Source organism: Cupressus sempervirens, chromosome 4, assembly GCF_028749045.1.
Source record: "Cupressus sempervirens isolate cs-2001-9-10 chromosome 4, ASM2874904v1, whole genome shotgun sequence".
NCBI classification, from domain to species: Eukaryota; Viridiplantae; Streptophyta; class Pinopsida; order Cupressales; family Cupressaceae; genus Cupressus; species Cupressus sempervirens.
The window spans coordinates 660,162,421-660,186,053 of record NC_143121.1 but is presented as its reverse complement, the minus strand read 5'-3'; the positions used below and the strand labels follow the sequence as shown (position 1 = coordinate 660,186,053).

The 23,633-nt window shown below is 35.2% G+C and overlaps 1 protein-coding gene across 1 annotated transcript in view; it reads right to left on the bottom strand.

Moving 5' to 3' along the window:
* Positions 1-950: 950 nt before the first annotated feature.
* LOC149562982 (Tetratricopeptide repeat (TPR)-like superfamily protein) overlaps positions 951-23,633 on the bottom strand; it is a 231,449-nt gene continuing 208,766 nt past the window's right edge. Inside the window, exons 22-29 of the mRNA XM_089826419.1 lie at positions 19,163-19,351; positions 18,939-19,049; positions 18,536-18,718; positions 18,278-18,436; positions 15,321-15,620; positions 5,433-5,597; positions 1,905-2,074; positions 951-1,727 (exon numbers count right to left, since the gene is read on the bottom strand). Coding sequence (XP_089682545.1) covers positions 1,079-1,727; positions 1,905-2,074; positions 5,433-5,597; positions 15,321-15,620; positions 18,278-18,436; positions 18,536-18,718; positions 18,939-19,049; positions 19,163-19,351 — 1,926 coding nt within the window. The 3' untranslated portion in view covers positions 951-1,078. The remainder of the gene's footprint in view (positions 1,728-1,904; positions 2,075-5,432; positions 5,598-15,320; positions 15,621-18,277; positions 18,437-18,535; positions 18,719-18,938; positions 19,050-19,162; positions 19,352-23,633) is intronic.

Here is a 23,633-nt window from a genome sequence, read left to right as displayed (position 1 = left end):
GTTGCAATCAAAAAGAGCGGAGAACTTGGTATTTGTGCATTACAACTTGCGTCTCCTCTCACACAAGACTAAATAATACAAAGAAGGAGAGACAGAGGTGGGATGCAGATGCAAAGTTGGTGAACTTGGATGTTTTTGCTTCTCGGCTTACAATTGAAGACTTTGAAGATTCTGATGCCCATACTATTATTGTTGGTGTTGATCCCATTGGCTTTAGCTCTATTGCTGAGTCAACTAATGCGGAAGAACTATGAGGACAAGAAGAAGAAGAAGAAGATGAATATGACGAATATTCAAATTTTATACATTATGATTAGTTGAAACTTGAACTTGCTGTTATGATTCACAGATCATGATTTAATTTTAATGTTTTGAATTTGAATCTTTGTGTTGAATTTGAAAATTGAAATATATGATGATATGATTACATGTTTAAAGTTTATGCCTACGGTGTTTTTGTTGTTTAACTGATTAAATCATATGATTTTATGATACTCTATGCTTCTAGGCTTCATAAATATGTATATATATATATAACTTTTTTTAAAAAATACATGTTTTTGTACAAACAAACCCAAAACCCTTTCCAAAATTTTGCCGTACCAGCAAATTGGTTTTCCAAATCCGTACTCGAACCGGTAACTAAGGATGTGTTGAAACTTTTATCACACCATACTTCCAGAGAAAATGACAGTGCTTTTGGATAAAACTATCATAATTTTTGACAACATTTCAGATCACTGTATATTATTTCACCAGGATGACAACGAACTTACTAAAACAAAATGCCTCCTTTAGAAGGCTCTTGAGCTATTCTTGATTGACAGATAAAGCATCACCACAAACCTGCAGATTCTCAGACATTGAACACATTGAAAATTTTATATGATCCAACCTAAAAAACAAAGGATAAAAAATTGAATAATGGACTCAAATCTCAGAATTAAATATTTGTGAAAACTGAATGGCATAGATTACAAAGAACATAAGTTCAGAAAAAAATAGACATTTGAAATCATTTTCTGTGTTGCACAAGAAAATCCAATAGATTGGCCTTGCACACTCATATAAACTGCAATTAGGATGATTGCAATACAGTTAAAAGAAAAGGATGTCCAATGGCCATTCCTGAAGATATTGTTTCCATCTCGTTCTGTATATTTGGTAATGGACGATGAAAGCTATCAAATCTATTTGTTGGTATAGATCCAGCTCCAAGTTTTGTAGGAGGATCACTAACGTTTGGATGTAATTTCCACATTAGCCTGTAACTTGATATATCATAAATTCCTGGGGCAAAGACGGATATTGATAAGGGAACACTAATTGATGACCAAGACCTTAATTCTTTGATATTTGTACAACTTAATGAGCACCACATGAATGGACAGCATGGAACAAGTGTCTGGAACTCAGAAAGTTCATTTGATGTTATGATAGAATGGCCTTGTACTGGATCTGAGATGGCTTTTCCCATGCCATCAGTTTCTAAAGATATGTCATGCCAACCACTTTGAGTCTGTATACCTGAAGCTTGAACTGATTCACTTGGCTGACTTATTTTTGGTCTGTTGTCAGAAGTTTCAATTTTAATTGAAATACTCTCGTTTGAACAATTTCTGATCCTCAAATTAAATTTTATCTCACAGAATGCAACTGAAGAGAAGTCGTGAAAGACACTCTTGGGACCCTCCATTATCCACCAAATTGGGCAATGACTCATGACACTGCATCAAATGAAAATGGGGGAAAATCCTTGTTAGATGAATGTAAAAGGATTTTCTTTTTCTTTCTTTTGTTTTGGTAAAAGAATTTTCTTTTCTAAAATAATAAGGTTATTGCAAATTTTACAAAAGAAAAATTGCCCATCATATAAATAAACATTAAAAAAGATAAATTCTTGCCTGCAATTACAGATATGATGAGAAGTGATACGCTGGATATCTGACAGATTGTCTAATCTGAAACTACCAGCTTCGTCTTGCTGCTCCGCAGTCAGAATTAAGTCAACAGCTCCGTATTCTTGTATCTGGACTTCCGATGTATCAGAATAACTGGAGTTCTGCCTTAGCTTCTGATCAACACCAAGAAAGGTAAAAACAGATCTGAGAATATAACATCACAAATTTAAACTTGGGATGCATAAAAAGGTTTGTTGCATGTTTATCATTTCACAACACTCTTCCACATGATGATAAGGGAATATATGTTTATTATCTAACACAGGCATCTAGGCAAAATATTAATAGTAAGAAATATCTAGTGTTATTTTCTCATCCACCAAATGCAAAACCATAATCTTTAAGGAAGCACTTCTTCCAACCACCTTCTAGACTTTCAATTACACTAGTGACCATTCACAACATGGAATCTACTAACAGACAATGCCAGCTATAAACCTTAAGAATGGGAAGACAGACGACAATACAGACAGTTCCAGAGACCGTGCTGGTTACTAATCTTAGTCCCATCTGTATAAAGGTTGAGTAGTCAACGCATTCATTCTGATCAAGGAAAGATTTTGGTCAACTTGACCGATGCAGAAGACACTTCCCAGTCCACAATGAATCAAGTATTCCATGGTCAGTTGAGGCAATGCATCAACCACTATAGAAGGTTTACGAAGGGATTCTTGCCATTAGCGGAAACCTCAATTGTCAAAACCAATTGGAAAATTCACATTCAAAGTAAATTGGCAGACCCAAAAAACTTAAAACCTGGGGGCTAAGCAAAAACTGGTGGAAAAACTCAGCAAATTTATCAAACATTTGACAATACACATTTTTTTGAAAATAATATTCTTCAAAAACCCACACCGACTTTGTATAAGTCAGAACATTTTACACCAATGCCACAACATGTTTGATTGCTTTCTGCAATTTTAACTTTCATTTCCATGCAACACATTGGATTCTTGTGCAGGTTTCCTTGCCTCGAATGGAGTTTGGGTCTAGTGAGTAGTTAAAAAATTGGTGATTAGCTTCTTAGTTCTATCCACATTTTATCATCAAAATGCTTAGGAATTAATCTTTTTCAGATGCTGTAATCAAGAATCATTTTCCCATGCCACTGCATGGTGCTGATGAGTTTTAGCATGGTGGATTCCTATTATCCTTTTCATATGGAAAGGTGCATGGAATGGGAATCCACTGCAGTAAAAATTTCCCAGGTTCAAGCAAATACAATTTCATTCAAAGGATGAGTAGCAATATTTCTGAGAAAGCTTAGTCCTGAAAGATAGTGGAGTTTGACAGTTTGTCAATGATGTGGCATTCTTAATGAAAATATCTAATCCAAATTTTAAAATTCTCAATCAATGCTAAGTCTCTGCTATCATCCTAGACTCATTATAAATGTCATAAGAGAAATATTGTTCATCCTTTCCACATTTCCAAAGAATATCAACCATCACATGCAGAGTATCAAAATAAATTTTACATTTGTTCAGCCTTCCAACAAGTTTCGACAAACAAACCACAAGCAAAATATAGCAAGGAATCTACTAACAAGAATAATAATAATTACTTTTTATCAAAATATAATTGTAAATTGCTCTGCAAACACTAATAAAGCAATTGTTTGTGCTTGCAAATCATCTTACCATATTCATGCAAGGGCCGAGTCAATAGAAGGCAAAATGAAAAACCTCCATTATCATGCTTTTAAGTTATCCCAGCATCTTAATAATAACCTAAAAGGCTTGAAATCACATACAAATCTATAATATTTGGTGGGAAGAAAGTTTACACCTATTTTTCATCTCATGCAAAATCATGAGTTATTGATGTTTTTTAATGCAAAAATTGGCATAACTGCTGATGAGTGTTTTGCAACTGTGTTCATGATAGAGAATGGACTTAAACCATGGATAAACTAATCATAAGGAGCCTTTGATAAGCCTTTGATGAGTGTTTCAGCGTGCTGCAAATTCCAGCTCACAAGTGAGTATTCACAGTTTTTTGCAACTATGGTCATGACAAAGCGAGGACTTAAACCATGGATAAACACATCACAAAGAGCCTTTGATAAGCTTGATAAAATAGACTGCAATGACTTGAAACCTATTTAGTGGTCTATGTGACTTGGATGACTAGCAACAAAAAATAGGTAAGGAAACTCCAAGGTTATGGTACTGATATATGATATATGATATATGAAAGGCAAAAACAAAGTGCTTGCTAATGTTCGTTCCCTAATGCCCACTTTTTGTTATATTTGACATTTGCAGTGATCAAAAGGATTTTATTAAGGCAAAATATACCAAGAATACTTCGCTACTAAAATTTTAAATGAAAATGTGAAGCATGACAAGTAAATGGCAATAGATGGTCACATTTTGCTTAAACAAAATATTTTTAGTGCCAGTTTTTTGCAACTATGGTCATGACAAAGCGAGGACTTAAACCATGGATAAACACATCACAAGGAGCCTTTGATAAGCTTGATAAAATAGACTGCAATGACTTGAAACCTATTTAGTGGTCAATGTGACTTGGATGACTAGCAACAAAAAATAGGTAAGGAAACTCCAAGGTTATGGTACTCATATATGATATATGATATATGAAAGGCAAAAACAAAGTGCTTGCTAATGTTCTTTCCCTAATGCTCACTTTTTGTTATATTTGACATTTGCAGTGATCAAAAGGATTTTATTAAGGCAAAATATACCAAAAATACTTCGCTACTAAAATTTTAAATGAAAATGTGAAGCATGACAAGTAAATGGCAATAGATGGTCACATTTTGCTTAAACAAAATCTATTTAGTGCCTAAGTCTAAGATGAAACACTAATTTCTAGAAGCTTTGCCTGATGTTTTGGGATAGTTAGGATCTTTGAAGACTAGCAAGTGAATAAGGAAAAGATTCTCTTGAGAAAGGTTTAGAAAGGATGATCTTAAGCACATCAATGGACACTCCCACCTACTAACAAAATGAAATCAAGGATGTTTTCCCACCCAAGTTTACTACAACCATTACAGCCTGTCTTTAATGCCAAATTAATGATAATGCCCTGCAGTTTCCTTTTTCAAAATTCGAATGTCACCTATCTTTTAATAATTTTGTAATGTGCACTTCAGTATTGATTGATGCACCTGCCACAACCAAGATTTGTCTCACAACTGGAACAGATTCAATCTTACAGAATTTTAACTGCATTTCAGTACCATTTTTTGCAATTGAAGTTGGCGTGTAGTTAAGGCTCTTTAGTGGTTTTACCTTCATTTACGTTACTCTTACATAACATCTATAAGGGCTCATTTTTTCTTTTGTATGGTTCAGAATCTGAATCTTCCTCAATTACGATAGCATAAATGCCCAACACAGCAGAAATCCACAAAACACACCCGACTTAAAAGGCACCACTTTAATTTGTCAATGTAAAGAAATTAAAGTTTATACTACAAAGTAGCATTTGAATCAAACTCACCTTTTGAGCTATTCTTTCTTCGAGATGGAACTTTGAAAGAGGCCCAGAAGCAATATCGATCAATGGTTCACTGCTGCTAGGAGGACCAAGTCTTACATCACTGCTAAATTGCTGGAAGCAAGTAGAATTGTCTGAACCTTTGGAAGCTGGGGATTTACTGTAATCCTGAAGAAGAAAAAAGATTAAAACTTGATTAATAACTGAAAAAGAAAGAGTAGTGAGAAAGCGTAAATATTGGGAAGTGAAGAAAGAGAAAGACAGAATGCAGATGTAAGAACCCTGCTATGTTCTAGCCTCTCTGACTGGTCTTTATATGAATTTTGAAGGTTTCTTGTGTTTCTGATTTATATGCTTTTTATTTTTTATTTTTTATCAGAAACTAAAATGATTAGAATGCAAGAAAATTGATATCAAAATTCAACAATGTGCTCAGGCTTATTCATTTCATAGATACAAGCAAAATCACAATGCAAGTAAGTTGTAATAACCATAGCACTTTATTTATTTCTGAAATCTATAGGAATCTCATAGCCTGAGAAATGATGTTGATCTCCATCAATGATAACCACAGCCTTCAGTCTAAGACATCAGCTAAGCCGTGGATGCTAGTATATGAAACATGGCCCAACATTATAACTTCTGAGATCATGGGCCTTAATTCTAATGGTGGCAGCCCATATTTCTTATCCAGTGTCTTAGGAGGATTTGCAATTTGTCACAGCTGTCTCCACAACTTGGTAGAAGATGATCTCAGCAACTCAAACCCCGAAACATTCTGAGCCTCTACTGTAATTCAAATATTCTGGATTTGATTGCTTCAAAATTTGGCACAATTTTCTGGCATATAGAAAATCAACACAAAGAGCAATCAACTAAAAAAAATTCACAATTCTTTCAGTGTGCAAATTTCCAAACCCTTGTACTTCTTCAAACATCAATTTCACAAATCACAATATGCAGCAGAATCCTGTTCGAAGTCCAACATTGGCTTAAATAATCTCTTCTTACTAAGTCGATCAATTGTCTTCATTCTTTACACCTCAAACTGCAAGCTTCAGCATCACTCCACATATGAAAATTCACGGTAATTTGCAAATATTGAAGGTTTGAATTATAATACTCAATTTTAATCCCTCCCTTTTTATAAAGCTTAAATATTTGAATTATAATATTTAGTTATAATTCCTCAAAATGTGAAGACACATTTAAAAAGGGTCATATAAAATATTAAGTCATTATTGACAATTACTCCCACTTTATTATTAATTAAGTAAAAGTTAATTAATAATTATCAAATTTAATAAATGACTTACAACATTCCTTGCAAGTGATTCAATCCATAAAAAGAAGAGTAATGTCACCTTTGCCAAGGAGGATTGAACAACAGAGACGCTCTAACCACTACGTTAGCCCACGAGGGTTGCAATAATGAGCCAACATCACCACCAACGACCATTGGCTAAACGGGAAATTACATTCTACCCTCCCAAAGATTGCTTGTCCCCAAGCAATCACAATGTTTGATGCTGCAAAATGTTCTCTAACTCCCATGTAGCATCCTACACCGGCAGGTCCTTCCATTTTACCAAAATATCTCTGACAACCCATCTCTAGAGATGTCTCTCTTTGGTCTCAAGATGGCCTTAGAGAGCAACTCTAATTTCTCCTCATCATCCAGGGCTGGTAAAATAGGACAAGGAAATGCCTTCTTGACGCATGAAAAATGGAAGACATTATGCACCCTCATATTTGCCAGCAGATCAAGCTCATAAGAAACCTCGCCAACCTATTGGATGATCCAAAAAGGACCATGATAGAGAGACTTGAGCTTCTCAAGTCCACTCCTCCAAGAGTAGACTGTCTATAAGGTTGCGACATCAACTATACCATGTCAGCAGTCTGAAACGAACACACAACTCTCTGTTGATTAACATCTACTGATTTTAAGCCCTCTAAATATTATCACGCAAGGCCTCATGATGTCCTGATTACCCTGCAGAAAATCACTGACACTAGGCACCCCGTTGTCCCTGATTAACAAATCCAGGAAGCTTTGCGCATCATAGCCATATAATGCAATGAAGGGAGACATCCAGATAGGCATATGTTAAGTGGAATTATAACAAAACTCACATAGATGAAGTCAATTCACCAAGGCTTTTTGCTGCCGTGCCACATAGTTCTGGAGGTAATCTTCCACCCATTTATTGACTATCACTGTCTAGCCATTTGTTTGAAGGTGGTAGCTCGTACTCGAAGTCAACTTGGTTCCTCATAATTTGTATAGCTCCTATCACAAGTGGAGCATAGGCTGATTGTCTCTATCATTGACGATAATATAAGATAAATCATGCAACTTGGATACCTCGGGGAAAATTAGCTCTACCAATTGTGTACTTGTATAAGTGGTAGTAATCGGGAAGAAGTGTGCATACTTGTCAACCGATCAACCGCCATGCAGATTATGTCTTTGCCTTGGGCTTTTGGCAATCCCACTATAAAGTTCATGGAAATACACTCCCACTTCCTCTTAGGAATAGTAAGTGAGTGAAGAAGTCTAGTAGGATAAGTATGCTCTTGTTTATTCTACTGACACATAGAGAACTCCCTAACATGCAGCAAAACATAAGCCTTAAGACCCTTCCATGCAAATCTCTCCCAAACTGATCTATAAGTCTTGAAGAATCCAGGATAATCCACTAATGGAGAGTCATGAAAGGTCCTCAGTTCTATCTAATTAAAACCCGATTCTAGGGCCAAAAGTATCCTTCCCTTGTAAATAATGAGTTGATTTACAAGAAAGTATTTTCTGCCCTGAATACTCCCATTAACAATACTAGAAGCTCACTTGTCCTTGGCACACTCTGCAATGATCAAGTGCCTCCAATTCTCTAATATCTCAAAAATAGAGTTCAAATGAGGGCACCCTACATGAGCAACAACTACAATATTTTTTGTCCCCTTGACATAAGATATGTCGAAATCATAAGACTGCCCACTTCTATTGATGCTCATTCAAATCTTGTTGTCCAAGGAAATGATTTAGGTTCTAATGATCAATTTTTTTTTGCAAAATTTACTAACAAGTATTGCCTGAGCTAGGCCAAATCATGCACAGTGGCCAAGATCTCCTTATCGTACACATTGAAAGGTCTCTTTGGACCTTCGAGCTTCCTACTCTCATAAGCAATAGAATGGTGGTCGTGCATCACAATGTATCTCAAAAGGCCTAAGAAATTGGGCAAAACTAACATTAAGCATGAAGTCATAAGTTGTTTGAACTTCTCAAAACAGTAAACACTCATGTACTTGAGGAGTCCATAAGAAGGCCCCTTTTTCGGATCAAATTTGTAAGAGGTGTAGCATGTTGTGAGATAACATTTACAAATCCATGGTAGAAAGCACACAATTCAACAAATCCTCTGAGATGAGTCAAACTTTCAGGGGTAGCCCACTCAATGATAGTGTGAACCTTCTTGAGATCCATGGATACACCCTTTGCACTGACAATATGACCCTAATACAACAACTCGGGCAAACCCAAAGCACATTTTTACTCCTTCACATACAAGGACTCCATGTCAAGTATACTTAGAACTGTATCTAGATTAGTCGGATGATTCTCCCATGTTTTACTGTAAACCAGTATATCGTCAAAGAACTCAAGGTGTTGTGGAAGACCCTATTCATGGTGGACTAGAACCTAGCTAGTGCATTGGTTAAGCCAAATCGCATAACTAGAAACTCTAGTGTTATGCCTGCAATGACATCTGAAAGAGGACTTCTCTATATCCTGCTCCCTGACTTTAATCTATCAATGATTTATCCTCCAATCAATTTCCGAGAACAAACGAGCATCATTTAGCTCATCAATAATCTTATCTATGGGAGGAATCAAATACCTATCTTAGCTATCTATTTGTGCAACATCCAATAGTCAATGCACATCCTCAATCTGACTTGCTTCACCAACACAACCAGTGAGTCAAAAGGAGACTTACTCGACCTAATGTGTCCCATAGCTAAAAAAATCTCTAATGGTATTCTTGATTTCATCTTTTAGCTGCTTGGGATGCCCATAAGGAGTGATCACAATTGGCTCAGTGCCCTCTTCTAACTCATGATGTGCTCAATACCCATATTCGATGGTCTACAAGGAGGAACGTCACTAAATACTTTGGAGTGTTAATTCCGAGCTCCTAAATATCTGGGTAATAAAATGATTTATCTGTCTCATAAGAGTAGGCATCAAACTATACTCTTTTGCCCACTCAATTGAATCATCCCAATAACCCTCTCCATATGTCTACATGAAATAATTCTCAAACTGTCCCTTTAAAACATGGAGTCTATCATCAACCTCAAATCGCATCTCAACATCTCTGAGATTGAGATAAAATGCCTCAATAGTATGTAACCAACTCCTACCCAGTACAATGTTTGTACTCCCTATGCTAGTCACATAGAAATCTTCATTGAAATCAAAATTATTCAAACTTGTGGGAAGCTCAAAAATCATCCTCTTACACTTGAGAGTGTAATCATCTACTACCTTCACTCTAATGCCATCAAACCCCTCCGTTTGAATGCCTTGCCTAGGTACTAACAGTGTATCAATGATGAGTAACACTACCATCCAACAAAATAACCATTCGTTGCCCTACGAGAAGTGCATGCATCCTAAATGACCCCTCTTTCACTAGAAAGATATACCACCTTAAGGCTTGATTCACCAACTCTTTCCCATCACTATCTTCACCATCAACCCCTACTTCATCATGATCAACTTGTTGTTCATCTATGTAATGTCCTCAGTTTTAGTGGGTTCCTGCAGTTGGCTTGGTCAGTTCACCATTGTGACCCTCATGAAGTAATAGTGGGATTTGAGGGTCTCAGTTGTGGGGTTTTAGGCTTTTCAGCAGCCTATGCTGTGTTTTGGCTCTAATTGAGGGACTTACTATTTATAGTAAGTCAAACTATTGGTTCCGATTGAGCTCAATTGAGTTAGTGGAGTTGGGTGATGCTCTTAGTTTTTATTTCGGGCTTCCAGTTTGGGCTCCAAGAATCTTGGAGGGAGTGTCTATTTATAGTAAGTCACCCCGTCAGGTTCATTCATTGTCTTTCATCATCACGATCACTTTGGTGTTGTCATATTTCAATTCTATGCTTCTTCAGTTGTTTTCACAAGATGGGTGAATTATTATTATTCATCATAATAAGCTGAGGTTGTTATTTTTGTTGGTTTTGTTGGTCGGTCACCTCAGTATCATAGCTTGTTGGAATTGGGAGAAAAAGTTTTAAATCGTGGGAACAAGAAACAATGGTCTTGCATGTCAAAATAAAAAGTTATGGTGGAAAAGGTCATTTTTTGAGGTAGAGAAAGCTTCTTAAGTGGAGTTCTTTTGGGAAACTGGTGCCATTTGGAGATTATAAATATGAGGACGTTTGATGAGAAAAGCATCCAATTATTTGATTATCTTATCTTTCTTTGTTGTCTTTGTGACACTTCTGAAATTTTAAAATTTTGTGCCCTTGCTGAAGTATAAGGGTTTGAGATCTACAATTGAAGTATTGTAGATTCAATTTTGAGATTGCTTGGCAATTGTGCTAAGGTATACGATTTTTCATTTCTCCTACTGTATTAACTATTGCTAAGGAAAAGTTTAATTTTTTTTTGCTGTTGGAGGTTGTTCTGGAATTTGTGAAAGGATTCACTAGAAATGTTATATCAAATTGTGTGCTGGTTAATTTGGAGTTGGTTGAGTGCCAATTTATATCTAGGATGTTATTTTCTATCTACACTTTGGGAGCAACATTTTCCAAATCTGCAGTTGCATTTGTTTGTCGAAGAACTCTTTGTTGCTGCTAGTCTTCATTTCAGAGGGTTTCAAGGCATGTCTTACCTATAAGTTCATGGATTGTAACTTCTAATTTTTCTGAGTATTGTTGATTTAGATAATAGAGGATATTTTATCAACTGAGTTGTTGGTATTTTGTGAAAACACTCAATCTCTAAGTTGATATTGAAATCTGGAATTTTTCAGCTGTATATTCCCTATGTAATATCTAAATATTTGAGTTGAAATTATTATTGCAAAATCTTCTAGTTTTCTGCTATATTATTGTATCAAAATTGCAAAACCTCAAGAACAAAAAAGAAAAGAAATCAATTCTTCAGCACAAATTGTTTGAGAGCCAGTCGAGTTATTATAGTAGTATCAGAGTTTGCTTGCAATGTGTTTGATGACGAAATGTCAAACAACTAAATTATAAAAGAATTTGGTGTTTGATGAAGTTATAACCGGTTGGGGTTATTACAATCTAAATCAGACTTGTATTCATCATGATAGAACCATTCCATCTGTTTTTTTTCCCTTAGGCCTCATAGGATGTAATGTCCCCTATTTTAATAGCTTGAAAATTCAGGACAAGTGCCAAGAAATGTTTCTTCTTACTAAGAGTTGTATATAGTTTGAGCTAAAAGTGATACATCCATATTGGAATTCGTAGAAGATGATCTGAGAGTATATTTATTGATCATTCAAAATTTCCCTCTTTCATTATATATATCTTATAGAAGGGGACTATCTTTACTTTACTCGTGTGAATTCATATGATGAGGTCGTCAATGAATTATAAGTTTTATACTTCCTCACCCCAATGTCGTATATCATTAATAGTGCTGCAGATCTCTATGCCAGTACACTTGATACGTTTATCTGCCTATAAGAAAATTCATTTTATTAAGTTAGTCATGCCCTTTTAAGATTTATGGAAATCAACTTGATATACCAATCACACCATTTTGTCTTGATGCAACTTAAACTTTCATTATTCTATCATCCCAACATTATTGTTATTTACTGAAATGTCATCCTTCATCTATTATAATCTCACAGACCAAGCCTCCTAAATCTGAGTATTAGTTCATCTGAGAGTGCAAGAAAATATTGATTAGATGATATCCACGTGGATCAAATATCTCTGAAATCAGACCCTTGCAATTTGTATGAACTTCTGACTTATGTGATTGTTCAATGCTTGCCAGTGAATATGGAATAGAGATATAAATGTATACATCCTGAGATACATGAATATTGTTCTTTTATTTTCAACTTATATATTTGGCTGATGTATATCCTATAGCTCCCTTACTATTCTTTTCTTAGTGACTGCCAAAGATTGTCTTGGTCATTATCGCTGTTATTATGCTTCTTCAGATTGCTGTCTGTATACCTTTCTTACAATCCAATGGCTGTATGTGTCTGTCTTCAGGATTTGCTTCTTTTTGAGATCGATTTGGCTGTCTTCCCACCATTCTCTGTCCATTCCCCTATTCTTCCCAATTGAATTTATACTTACGTATATTTCTTTATCGAAAGTTTGCATCTTTTAAATGTCAAGAGTCATGTCCTATCCCCTTTTATGTTCCCTAATCATATTGATTATGCATTGATAGTTGAGATTTGTGTGATCGAACAAGGCCCCTCTCTATTACAATATCTTTGTTGTTTAACAGTTCATATGCTGAGACATAAAGCATGACTTGCTTAGGATTAAAAACAATGACTCTAGTTCCGGAGTTGACTACGCTTTTCATTGATTCTGCTAATTGTGTCTTGGTGACATATCTCAGAATGATGTCCGTTAGATTTTTCTTTTTCCTATTCAATCATCTTCAATAATGGTTCGACCGGTAACTATGATTTTGTTGATATTAGGAAGATCCCGATTTCAGGATCTTTCTTACTATATTTATTATTTTTATATTCTATTATTCAATTACTATTAATTATTAAATCTTATTTTACGGGGGACATTACATAGGATATTAATGTTTTTCATCATAAGGACACCGACAATAAAAAGAGCTTATCATTCATAGATACTTAAGATAAGATATATTTATTAATATCCAATAAAAGACCAGCAAAGGGTCCAAGGGACTGCCAAACACAAGAAAAGGACCAATCCAAATTAGGAACATCAAGCAGTTTCTGAGGAAAAACAAGACAAATGGAACAACCAAAAACAAAGACAAACCAAAGAACCAACTACACAAAGCAACCGAGAAAAAATCCAGAACTAAGGGATAGTCCGAAGGGCAAGAAGGTGCCCTGAGTTGTCCCCACAGATAGGGAGGAAAAGAATGGAGATTGTTGTTGTGTGGATGTCCTGCGAGGTCCCACCGATCTGATAGGCCCTGAAGGGAGAACAAGCAGCTTCTTGGTAACCCATGAGGGGGTGGAGATACAACCAGGAAGAAAGAAGTTATAAGCGGATTGGAGAACGGCTGTGGGGGGGGGGCAGATGCTGAAAAGAGTGGTCTGGAAGCCTAAGGGCTTCTTAAAGATAGAGCACAAGGGACTGCTGATCCATGCAGCTGAAGGATGAAAGAGATTGGGTCTCTCTGAACAAACAAAAAAATCTTCCCCTGATCTCATAGTAGATGGGGCAACCAAAGATGAAGTTTGTCTCTGGGCCTGCTTCCCCCAAACTACAAAGCCAACAAATCATGTCCTCCCTAGCCAACTGATGCTCTGACTGATGCAAAGCCAATGTGAACCCACATTGAAGGAGCCAAGAGAGATGCAAAGCATGTGAGACCAGCCATGAGACAGGTATGAACGAACAATGACCCCTTAAGAGTTTCTTGATCTAAGGGGTTTGCCATTGGTTTCTTTGAATCTGAAATTTCAATTCTTTTAGGTGTTGCTTTATTGTCATTACCTGATGCAAAGGGCTTTGGCACAAACTTGTTGTGTGGAGTGGATAGCTTTAGATTCCTTGCCTTCTTCATTGCCTCTTGTAAGGTCTAAGGCTCAAAAGTCTTCACCCATCCTTTCAAACTCTCTACAAATCCCTCAATGAAAAGTAGGATAAGCACTTCTATACAAAGTGGCTTAAACCATTTTAAAAACATTTTTCTAAACAAAACAAAAAAAACTTACTCAATTCTACAAGAAGCATATGCACTTCTATAAAAGTGGCTTAAACTATTTTAAAAACATTTTTATAAACAAAAAAAAAATGCCAAACACCTAATTTAACTCTCAAATGCTAAACTTGTGAAAATGGCATAAGCCATAAAAGTTTGGCTGCCCCTCAATTCTATAGGGGTCTATAATAAGTGTTAATTCTAGTTTTGATTTACGTATGATGAAAATTAATAATATTATGTTGTATGTTTCTGGATTTTACTGTGTCCATTTTGTTTGTATTAATGTTTCAGACCATACTCAATGATCGATCCATCATCAGGATGAAAGATAGCTGCATGAAAGAGTTGAAGAAGATTGCAGACCCAGTTGGATATAAAAGAACGGGAGAAGGGTCTGCAATCTTCTTCAACTCCTTCATGCAGCTCTCCTCCATCCTGATAATGGATCATTGAGTATGATCTGAAACATTGATGCAAATAAAATTGACACAGCAAAATCCAGAAACATAAAACATAATAGCTATGGACTGTCGAAAGTTAATGTCTACTAATTAATAATATGCTCTAAAACTTTACTAATGCATGGTTTTTCAGAATATTTTAAAAAAAATCTGTATTTAGAATGTTCAATAAATCTGACAAGTTATTGCCGAGTTTTTTCCGAGGTCCGAGTTTTTATAAGTTCTGGGCATGCTGAGTAATTTCCAAGTCTGAGTTTTTCAACAATGAATCTTAATATATTTTAACGCAGGAATCATTCTATAAGTAGGGATAAAGAGAATATAAAAGAGGCCGAAAATGTACATCTTTAAATTAAAAATAACTGAGACTTGCACTCAACCACCACAACCCTAGATATAAGCACATATTCTCAATAATGTTCCCCTCTTCTATAAAATTAAAACTGGTTTACAGATTATAACAGATGAATAGATTAAAATACAAACCACAAGCTTGAAAAAAAGAGACAGCGCCTGGCCTGGAGGTAAAAGTTGTGATGGGCAGACAGATGCTGACAGGTAAGCAGTGTTTGGGGCACTTGTTTCAGAATTGTTATCACATGCATTTATATCAAATGAAGATGGCTGTAAAGAGGCAAGTTTCCATTGCATTCCAACAGAAGATATTTGACGAAGCCAAAAGCTCTCAGAAGTATTTTGGTTAAGAATATCCAGCCGTAAAAGAAACTCCTGCAGATTTGAAGGGCAGGGAGTGATGTGCACGGATAAATCCAATGATGGAACAACCTGACAAGGAATACAATGAAATCTCTTAGACACCAATATCAGCTTTCAAGAGTAATATATGATCTTCAAAGAAATATCCTGCAATCTAATTAAAAGCGTTCAAAAGGCCTCAATGAAACATAGCTACAAAATGATCTCCAGATGAAACAGCTAGTTTTTTTCATATAAATCTAGAATAAGATTAAAATCCAAGCTAGGGAAAATAAAGCGCAGCACAGACGAAAAGTGAATAGATTTTTCTAATGAGAATTTTAGAATGCAAGCATTGAACACCTGTATTACTTTTTCAAATGTATCCAACTGTAGAAATTAATGATAATCATAAGATAAACTTAAAATAGACCCTGACTAAAATAAGTACTCTTATCAACAAATATTATCATTCTGATTGATCTAATATGCTTGCTACCAAGTCCTGCTACCTACCCAGGTCCACTTCAGAGCTGGGTTGGCCTGGGGTTAGCCCAGGGTCCTCTGCATGAGATACTAGGGGTACCAGTAATGGACCATAGGCAAAACCCAGGTAAACCCAGCACCAAGCTGAGACCTGTATCAGGAGCAGCAGTGTATGGGAGGGTAAACAGCAAGACGTGGTAACATAGGTATAACTAGGTGAACACAGACAGGTCCAAAAGATAAACATGTTTTTTTCTTTTTACAACTTCGATAACAAAAAAGTTAAAAACATTACAAGGGCACCAAACTTAAAAAATGATGAAATTAATTTAGAACAATTTTGGAGTTGGAACTGCAAACTTTCTCAAGGATTGCTCACAAACACTTACTCAAAGTAAATGATATAGCATATGATTAATTGCTATTAATATTAGAGAAGCAGCATATCAAAATGTAAACATAACCAATGGAAAAGAAACAGCATTACGTTTCATTGTGTATTGACATTTGACTAATCAATGAATAATGACTTTATAAATATTATCTTTTTTTCAAACACAAGCATTTTGAGTATTGCCAATTATGAGTATTACTCTTTTATAACTATTGGTTCACCTACTTCGAACCCTGGGTATGGGTCCAATTTGAACTAGGTCCCAGTTTGGGTCTGATTGCACCAGGGCAGACCCAGGCAGACCAGAGTGAACCAAGTACATTTCCACTGACAAATGTTCTATAATTTAGTGCAGGAAACAATTATTAATTTATTACAGAATTTGAATAAGATCTTTTAGCATTACAAAACAAAATTTTCTGAAATTCAGATATATATTAAATCAAATTAAACTAGCCCTCAAGATTTCTCCTATGAAATTTTTATGTCGAATTGTTCATGATGACCCCTATCCAATTAATTGCAAGCTCTCTACAGTGATGAATTATGTTATCTTCAATAGGCGAAGAGAGTTGTGAGCTACTTTTTTTGAACATTTTTCAAGTAGGATGTCAATTAAAAGCAAATAACTCTCTATACTGTGAAAAAGAAATAAGTATATGAGGACTTGGAAAGTGAGAATGTTATTAGTGCAGCTGATCCCATTGGCATCAACACTGTTTGTGAATCGACTAATGCCATTGAAGAAGAAGAAGAAGATAATACTATGGATGATTGAGTTTTAGTATAAAGTTCCAATTGTTGATATGATGCTTGAACTCGATATTATAATTTTAATGTTTCGATGTTGACATGATGCTATGGATACAAGTTTGTGGTGTTTTTGTTGTTTTTAATATTTATGATACTGTGTGACATTCTAATCTTGATTCATGCTTCTAGGCTGCATATATATATATGTCCACACACACACACACACACACATACGCGCACACACACACACACACACACACACACATATATATATATTGTGCCATACTGGCGAATGAGTTCTTTGAAGCCAAACCAACAACTTAGATTCATACATTAATTTTTATACAGATGTAAGAAAATCTAAATTAATATTATACTAATATGGAATATCACTCCATATATCTCAGTATGCACAGATTCCCTACCAGGTCCAGCAGCTTAGTCTAATACCCTAGTTCATACCAAAAATAATGAATCCCAAGAGATAAATTTCATTTACTTTGGTAAACCGTAATACTAACATAAATTATTGAGACCCTGAAATCTTGACTGACAACAACTCAACCTGTTGGACATATTAACGTAGGTTATCTTTGGCATATGATAATATGTTACAGGCTCAAAATTGGCAATCAACTTTCAAGATGTTCATCTAACTCTACCATTATTTGACATAGCACGTGCCAGCTCAATGTGATAAAGCAAAAACTATATTATGGTAAAGAATCTACATAAAGATGTCAAATTTTCAAAACCAATGGACAAAAACATGAACCTACTATCAATTAATTCACACAGCATCCAAAAATATAATGATGATCCATTTCAATTTCCAATAAACAAAGGATGTGCTACTCATTCAGTGTGGAGCTGAGCTTATTTTGAACAAAATTAGCGTACACAAATAAGTTGCCAAAATTTGAGGGTAACAATGTCAACAGGTCCTCTTCCAACATTGCAAGGAGTAAAATGCAAAATAATGTGAAAGAAACTGTTCCAGGAATGCTCTGCTGTTTTCACTAAGTTTCTTCTTTGTACGTAGAAGTGTAAGGTTATAAGTAGAACAATGTAGCAATTTTAATTGCTTCATAAAAAGAATCGACAAAGGAATTACCTGTACATCATAATGCATTCGCAGTGTGCGATAAGCCATTTGTTCTGATGCTTTTTCAGTTTCATAGTAGATTGATATGTTCAAAGATACACTGCCTGCTTCGCCCGTATGTAACCAAAGAGGCCATAAGATTGTGGATCCCCCTTCAATTTTGAAATCCTGATGGTAAGCAGGCTTTTGTTATTCTTTTTCATCTTTAAATTGCAAAATTGCAGATTTAAAACAATAACCATCTATCTGAAAATAATGATACAGAACCTTAGGAAAAGTGAAGATGAAGTTGCTAGAATTGGTCATGATGCCTGAATCATATTCATTGCCACATATTGTATCAATTTTATTCTTCTGTTGGGTTTCTAGACAAACAGGAAATTCAGCGTCCAGATCTTCCAAATTTCCAACCATGAGAAATCGTGGGTGGTTAATCTTCAATTTGGTATCCTGAAATAAAATGATGAAGTCCGAGATTTAGAAAGAATGATTTTGATATTGTAAATATTTCACCTAATCCAAAAGTCAGATTATAATTTCATGCATTTTCCAACAGATTTGAGTTAAAAAAACTATCCTCTATCTATACATTCTAAGCACATCAAGAACCTAATTAACAATAAACAATGCATTTTTGTTTCATATTGCTCATCTTCAGAAGGATAGGTACCTTTATTGTTGTGGTTGATCGATTTGAAAGCTCCAATACTAAACGTCTAAGTTCTCCAACACTAGTTCTGGTTGGCATTTGATGTATTGTACCCTCAAGCCTAGGCAAAGACTGTATATAACACAAAGCATTGAATGCAAGTCAAATAGCCTTCGAAAAAATATGTGCACAAATGCCATTTACTCTGAATAAAAAGCTTCACAAAATATGATATCAGCTTGCACCTGTAGTACAGAAAAATTTAGGCATTTATGTGGATGCTCCATAGAATCCTTTGTCCTGCCTTTCGTCCTCTTCTTCACGGGTATCTCCGACACAAAATCACATCGCACCATTACAGTACCTGACAACAACCACTTCACACCAACTATGTGGAGGAAACCTTCCTTTTGTGGAGTGGCCTTCAAATGAACCTGCACATATATATAGATATCATTTGGCATGTCTAACAGAAACAATCCACATTAAAGACATGTCACGTATAATAGAAGATAAGATAAATTTATTAATGTCCAAAAAGAGACCACAAAAACATTTGATTTTGGCATTCATATGTTTACAGAAGAAACATTATTCATTTACAGATGGCAGATAATTGTTAGTGTTTATAATTTTTTTGAAAGCCCTTCTGTGATATGGCTTCTGCATCCATTGATAGCAGATACAGAAAGCCCATCTTCTCTTTGAAGCTCATTAGACAAATTCAATTGGAACTAATAAACACATTTTAAAAAGTCGAAAAACATTATATTGAAGTTAAAAAAACTAATCAGATATGATAAGATGACTTCAACAAACAAAGAAAAAAATTGAACATAAATCAAACTACAGATCTAGGAAATACAAGACATTAATAACAGGGGGCTAAACTAGGAAACATAGAACCATTCCTAAAGCGCAAGTTAAAAGAACCGTTGATAATTCTAAAAGAAATAAGCGGATCAGAACAAAGCCCCAGTCTATATAAACCATAAAATGGACACACTTTCTGCAGTGCAAAGTTTATGGCAGAACCCCTTAGAAAATCAATCATAAAAATTGTCTGCTGATCTCTGCATGGGTATCTCACCCTCGCAAAACCTAGAAAACTATTTTCAGGAACGAAGGACTACAGTCAAAACAAAAATTGAAATTAAATTTTTATCCATAGATCCATCTTCTTCAGTGATAGATTTTCATTTCACATTGCTATTTGTAATAGAACACTGTTCTTTCTACAAACCTTATTAGTTTCATATTACTGGTTTTTCATTGTCTAGCCATTCATTTGTATTTTCATTCCCTGTTTCATTGATAGCTGACAGAATAATTAAGCGTCATTCTTCTAATTTAGATATTCATTATCATTATTTTAATTTCTTTCTTTGTTTCTACAATGAACAAAGCAACTCCATGGAATGCATTCCATAACTAGGAATAGTAAGCAATTTTTCCATCATAAGAAAAATATTATTGCCTTTAAAGGTACTCAAGAGCATCTATTTTCATTTTCTTTAGCTTCGCTGATAAGGGCTTTTGAGACATGGCATATCAAAAGGACATTTAACATCATGTTTCCCGATCTATTCATACACTCTGGCTATACAAGTCAGACTGGGCAGGAGACTGTGAAGACAATAGGTCTACTTCAATTTACGGCTTCATGTTCAGAGATTTTTTACACTCAACATCTTAAAATCAACAACAAAGGCATTATACATTGGACCAGATCAAGCTTCAAATAAAGCAGTGTGGTTCCAAGAGATACAAGATCACTTGTATGTGTCCATGATTCATTGTGGCAATCAAAGTGCTCTTCAGATGCCAGTAATCCACTAATTCACGTGAGGACTAAGATTATCCAAATCGAGTATCACAAGGTTCAAGAAAATAAAGGATAAAGTGGTGGATATTATCTTCACCCAGCCATTGGTGAAGATTAAGTTTATGAAGTTTCAACAATTGTGTCTCAAAGTGCTAGTCATGAAGACGGATTATCATCATGGCATTCTCTTGCTTTTCTATATACTATCTAAATCAGGCTAAATGTTTTGTAAATCCTCAAATTTCACGTAGATTGAGGATGGCAAAATGCTAATAATACATTGTAGCTATACCCTGTGGTGCTTTTACGTCTATGTTGAGGCCTGTAAATTTATCCCACACAGATTGTACTTAACAGGTCACTGGGCTTGTGTCTCTATTTTAATGAGGTCAGTAGTACCATAATCGTAAATAAAGAGTAATCTATGCTCCTACGTATCCTAGGAAGTTTGGATACCTAATATGATGTAATGTCCCCTGTTAGGCTAGACATAATTATTACATATTTAATTCAATTTTTACAATGTATGTCCTAAAATGCAATAATTCAATCTAAGGTATTCATGAACAGTACCGATCATATTACTATTCATCTTAATGATGGAAGTTGTAGGTTGTATCCAAGTTACCTAGATACCAACTTGCAAAGTTTACAGATCCAAGCCCTTTAGCCTTTCTTCGGACTATGCCCGCAAGAAGCTCAAGGTCAATGATCCCTACCCTATCTTGGGACAAATGTCCATTGCTTGGATTTATACGAGCCCCTCCTTGGTAATATTACAGCTTCTCTTCTATAAGTCAAATGGTAATGGGGTTTGGGTATAGTTTTTGTATATGATTATATATATATATATATATATAATATAACTGATACATAATTCTCATATTATTCTTATTAATATACATACATATATAAACACTTCTTTCTATTTCCATCTATTCCCAATATGATTTTTTATTTTATTCTTCCAGCGGCGTTCAATCAGCTGTCCACATAACCAGTGATAATATAAGAACCCAGTCTTATTCCCTGATCATAAGCGACACACTTTTTATTCCAGTCCATTGAGCAGTATGCATTATATACGTATATATACATATTACTCCTTATATTTCTTTCCTATTCGATGATCCTATTATATTACCCAAAGTAACAAGAATCGGAATCGGATCGGAATCGGCAAGGCCGAATCAAATCGTGAATCGGCCATGAATCGGAAAATTTAAAAAACCCTTGAAATTTAGTGAGTAACTTATTTCATAAACCCTTTATCGCTGATTCGATTCACCGATTCACAAAAAATCGTTTGGCTTGAATCGAATCGCCGAATCGCGTGAATCGCATGAATCGCCGTGATTCTTGGAACTATGATATTACCTTTACATTATCATATTGCTTAGACTGCAAACTATATCTTGCTTCAAACATCATATTAGTAATGACTCAAATAGTGTTGTCGGTAAAGTTATAAAATAGCTGATGGGTAGATTAGCATGTAGTCGGTAATTGTTATGTAGCCGACATGTAGTTCACGGGCCCCTTCAGGAAGGTTCTTTGGTAAGGTATATGTACACCATCTGAGATCATTGTTGTAATCATCATTGGAAGCACTATGTAATCTCTTTGGCATATATGCGAATAATAAAAGGAGTACTGCTGTGTTACATGTTCTTGTCTATTGTCTGTATGCATTAAACTATTTACCCCATACGGTAAACAAAATAGTTCCTTAAATCATTGCCTAAAATTACTTCTTTCTCAGAATGCTATCGACATAAGATTCTATAGATTATTGTATGGTTTAAAGTCACCTTGTCAATTGGATATATCATCGCCACTTATGTTCAACATTAATACATCCATTCTTTGAAGTCATCATTGGTCTTCCTATCTTGTAGGAATGTTTATCATTTTCCTATCATTGTCATTATTGTTCCTTGTTACTGCCATGTAAAAAGGAACATGTGTTTAGTTTTATTATACCATTTATTTCTCTCATTAAGTTTATTAGAATCTTCACCACATTATAAATAGCTTTTTTTATCCTTGTAGATCTGTGGTGGAAAGATTATGGTGCCACAACACCTAATCTTCAAATGCTTGCCATCTTGATATTATCGCAGCTCTGTAGTGCTTCTAGTTGCAAGAGAAATTGGAGTACTTTTGAGAAATACACACAAAGAAGTACAATAGGTTGCCTCAGAAGCGCTTGAATGACTTGGTTTATGTGAGTAAGAACCTTCAGTTGTATAAAAAAGTAGAAGGGCAAGCTCCATTTGAAGTACTTGACTTGGACGAGATTGATCCATATTGAGCAGATTGGATTGCTACTCTTGATGGTGATGATGTAGACGCATATGGGGATGATCCTTGATTGACTAATGAGCAACTAGTTGTGTTCGAGAAAGAGGCAGATGACTAGGATGTAGAAGTGGCAACACATGAGGAGGAATGTGAGCTTGGTCATCCATTAGAGGCTTCTGTTGAGCCTGAGGCACCTATCGAGGCACCTGTTGACGATGTTGCACCTACAACTACTTCAGCACCATCCACACAGCAGCAGCAACATCTTTTGAGTTTTAGTCATAGACGCAATTTATAATTTCTACTTCGAATTTTCATTGATACAAAAACTTGAACTTAATATGTATTCAGAAGTTGTTTTGTGGAGTTTGACTTCTATACATATTAAACTTATTTTTATTCAGATGTTGTACTTGTTTTTTAGTATATGATTCTGTCACAATGTTAATCTACTAAATTTTATTGCTACGAATTACTATAAACATAAATTGATGCTGGCAATTGCTCGATAAGCATTTCATTGGTCAAAATCAGTTTTCTATTTGTTTATTCTACATCTTTCGCTAGAAATTAAACAAGGGTGTTAT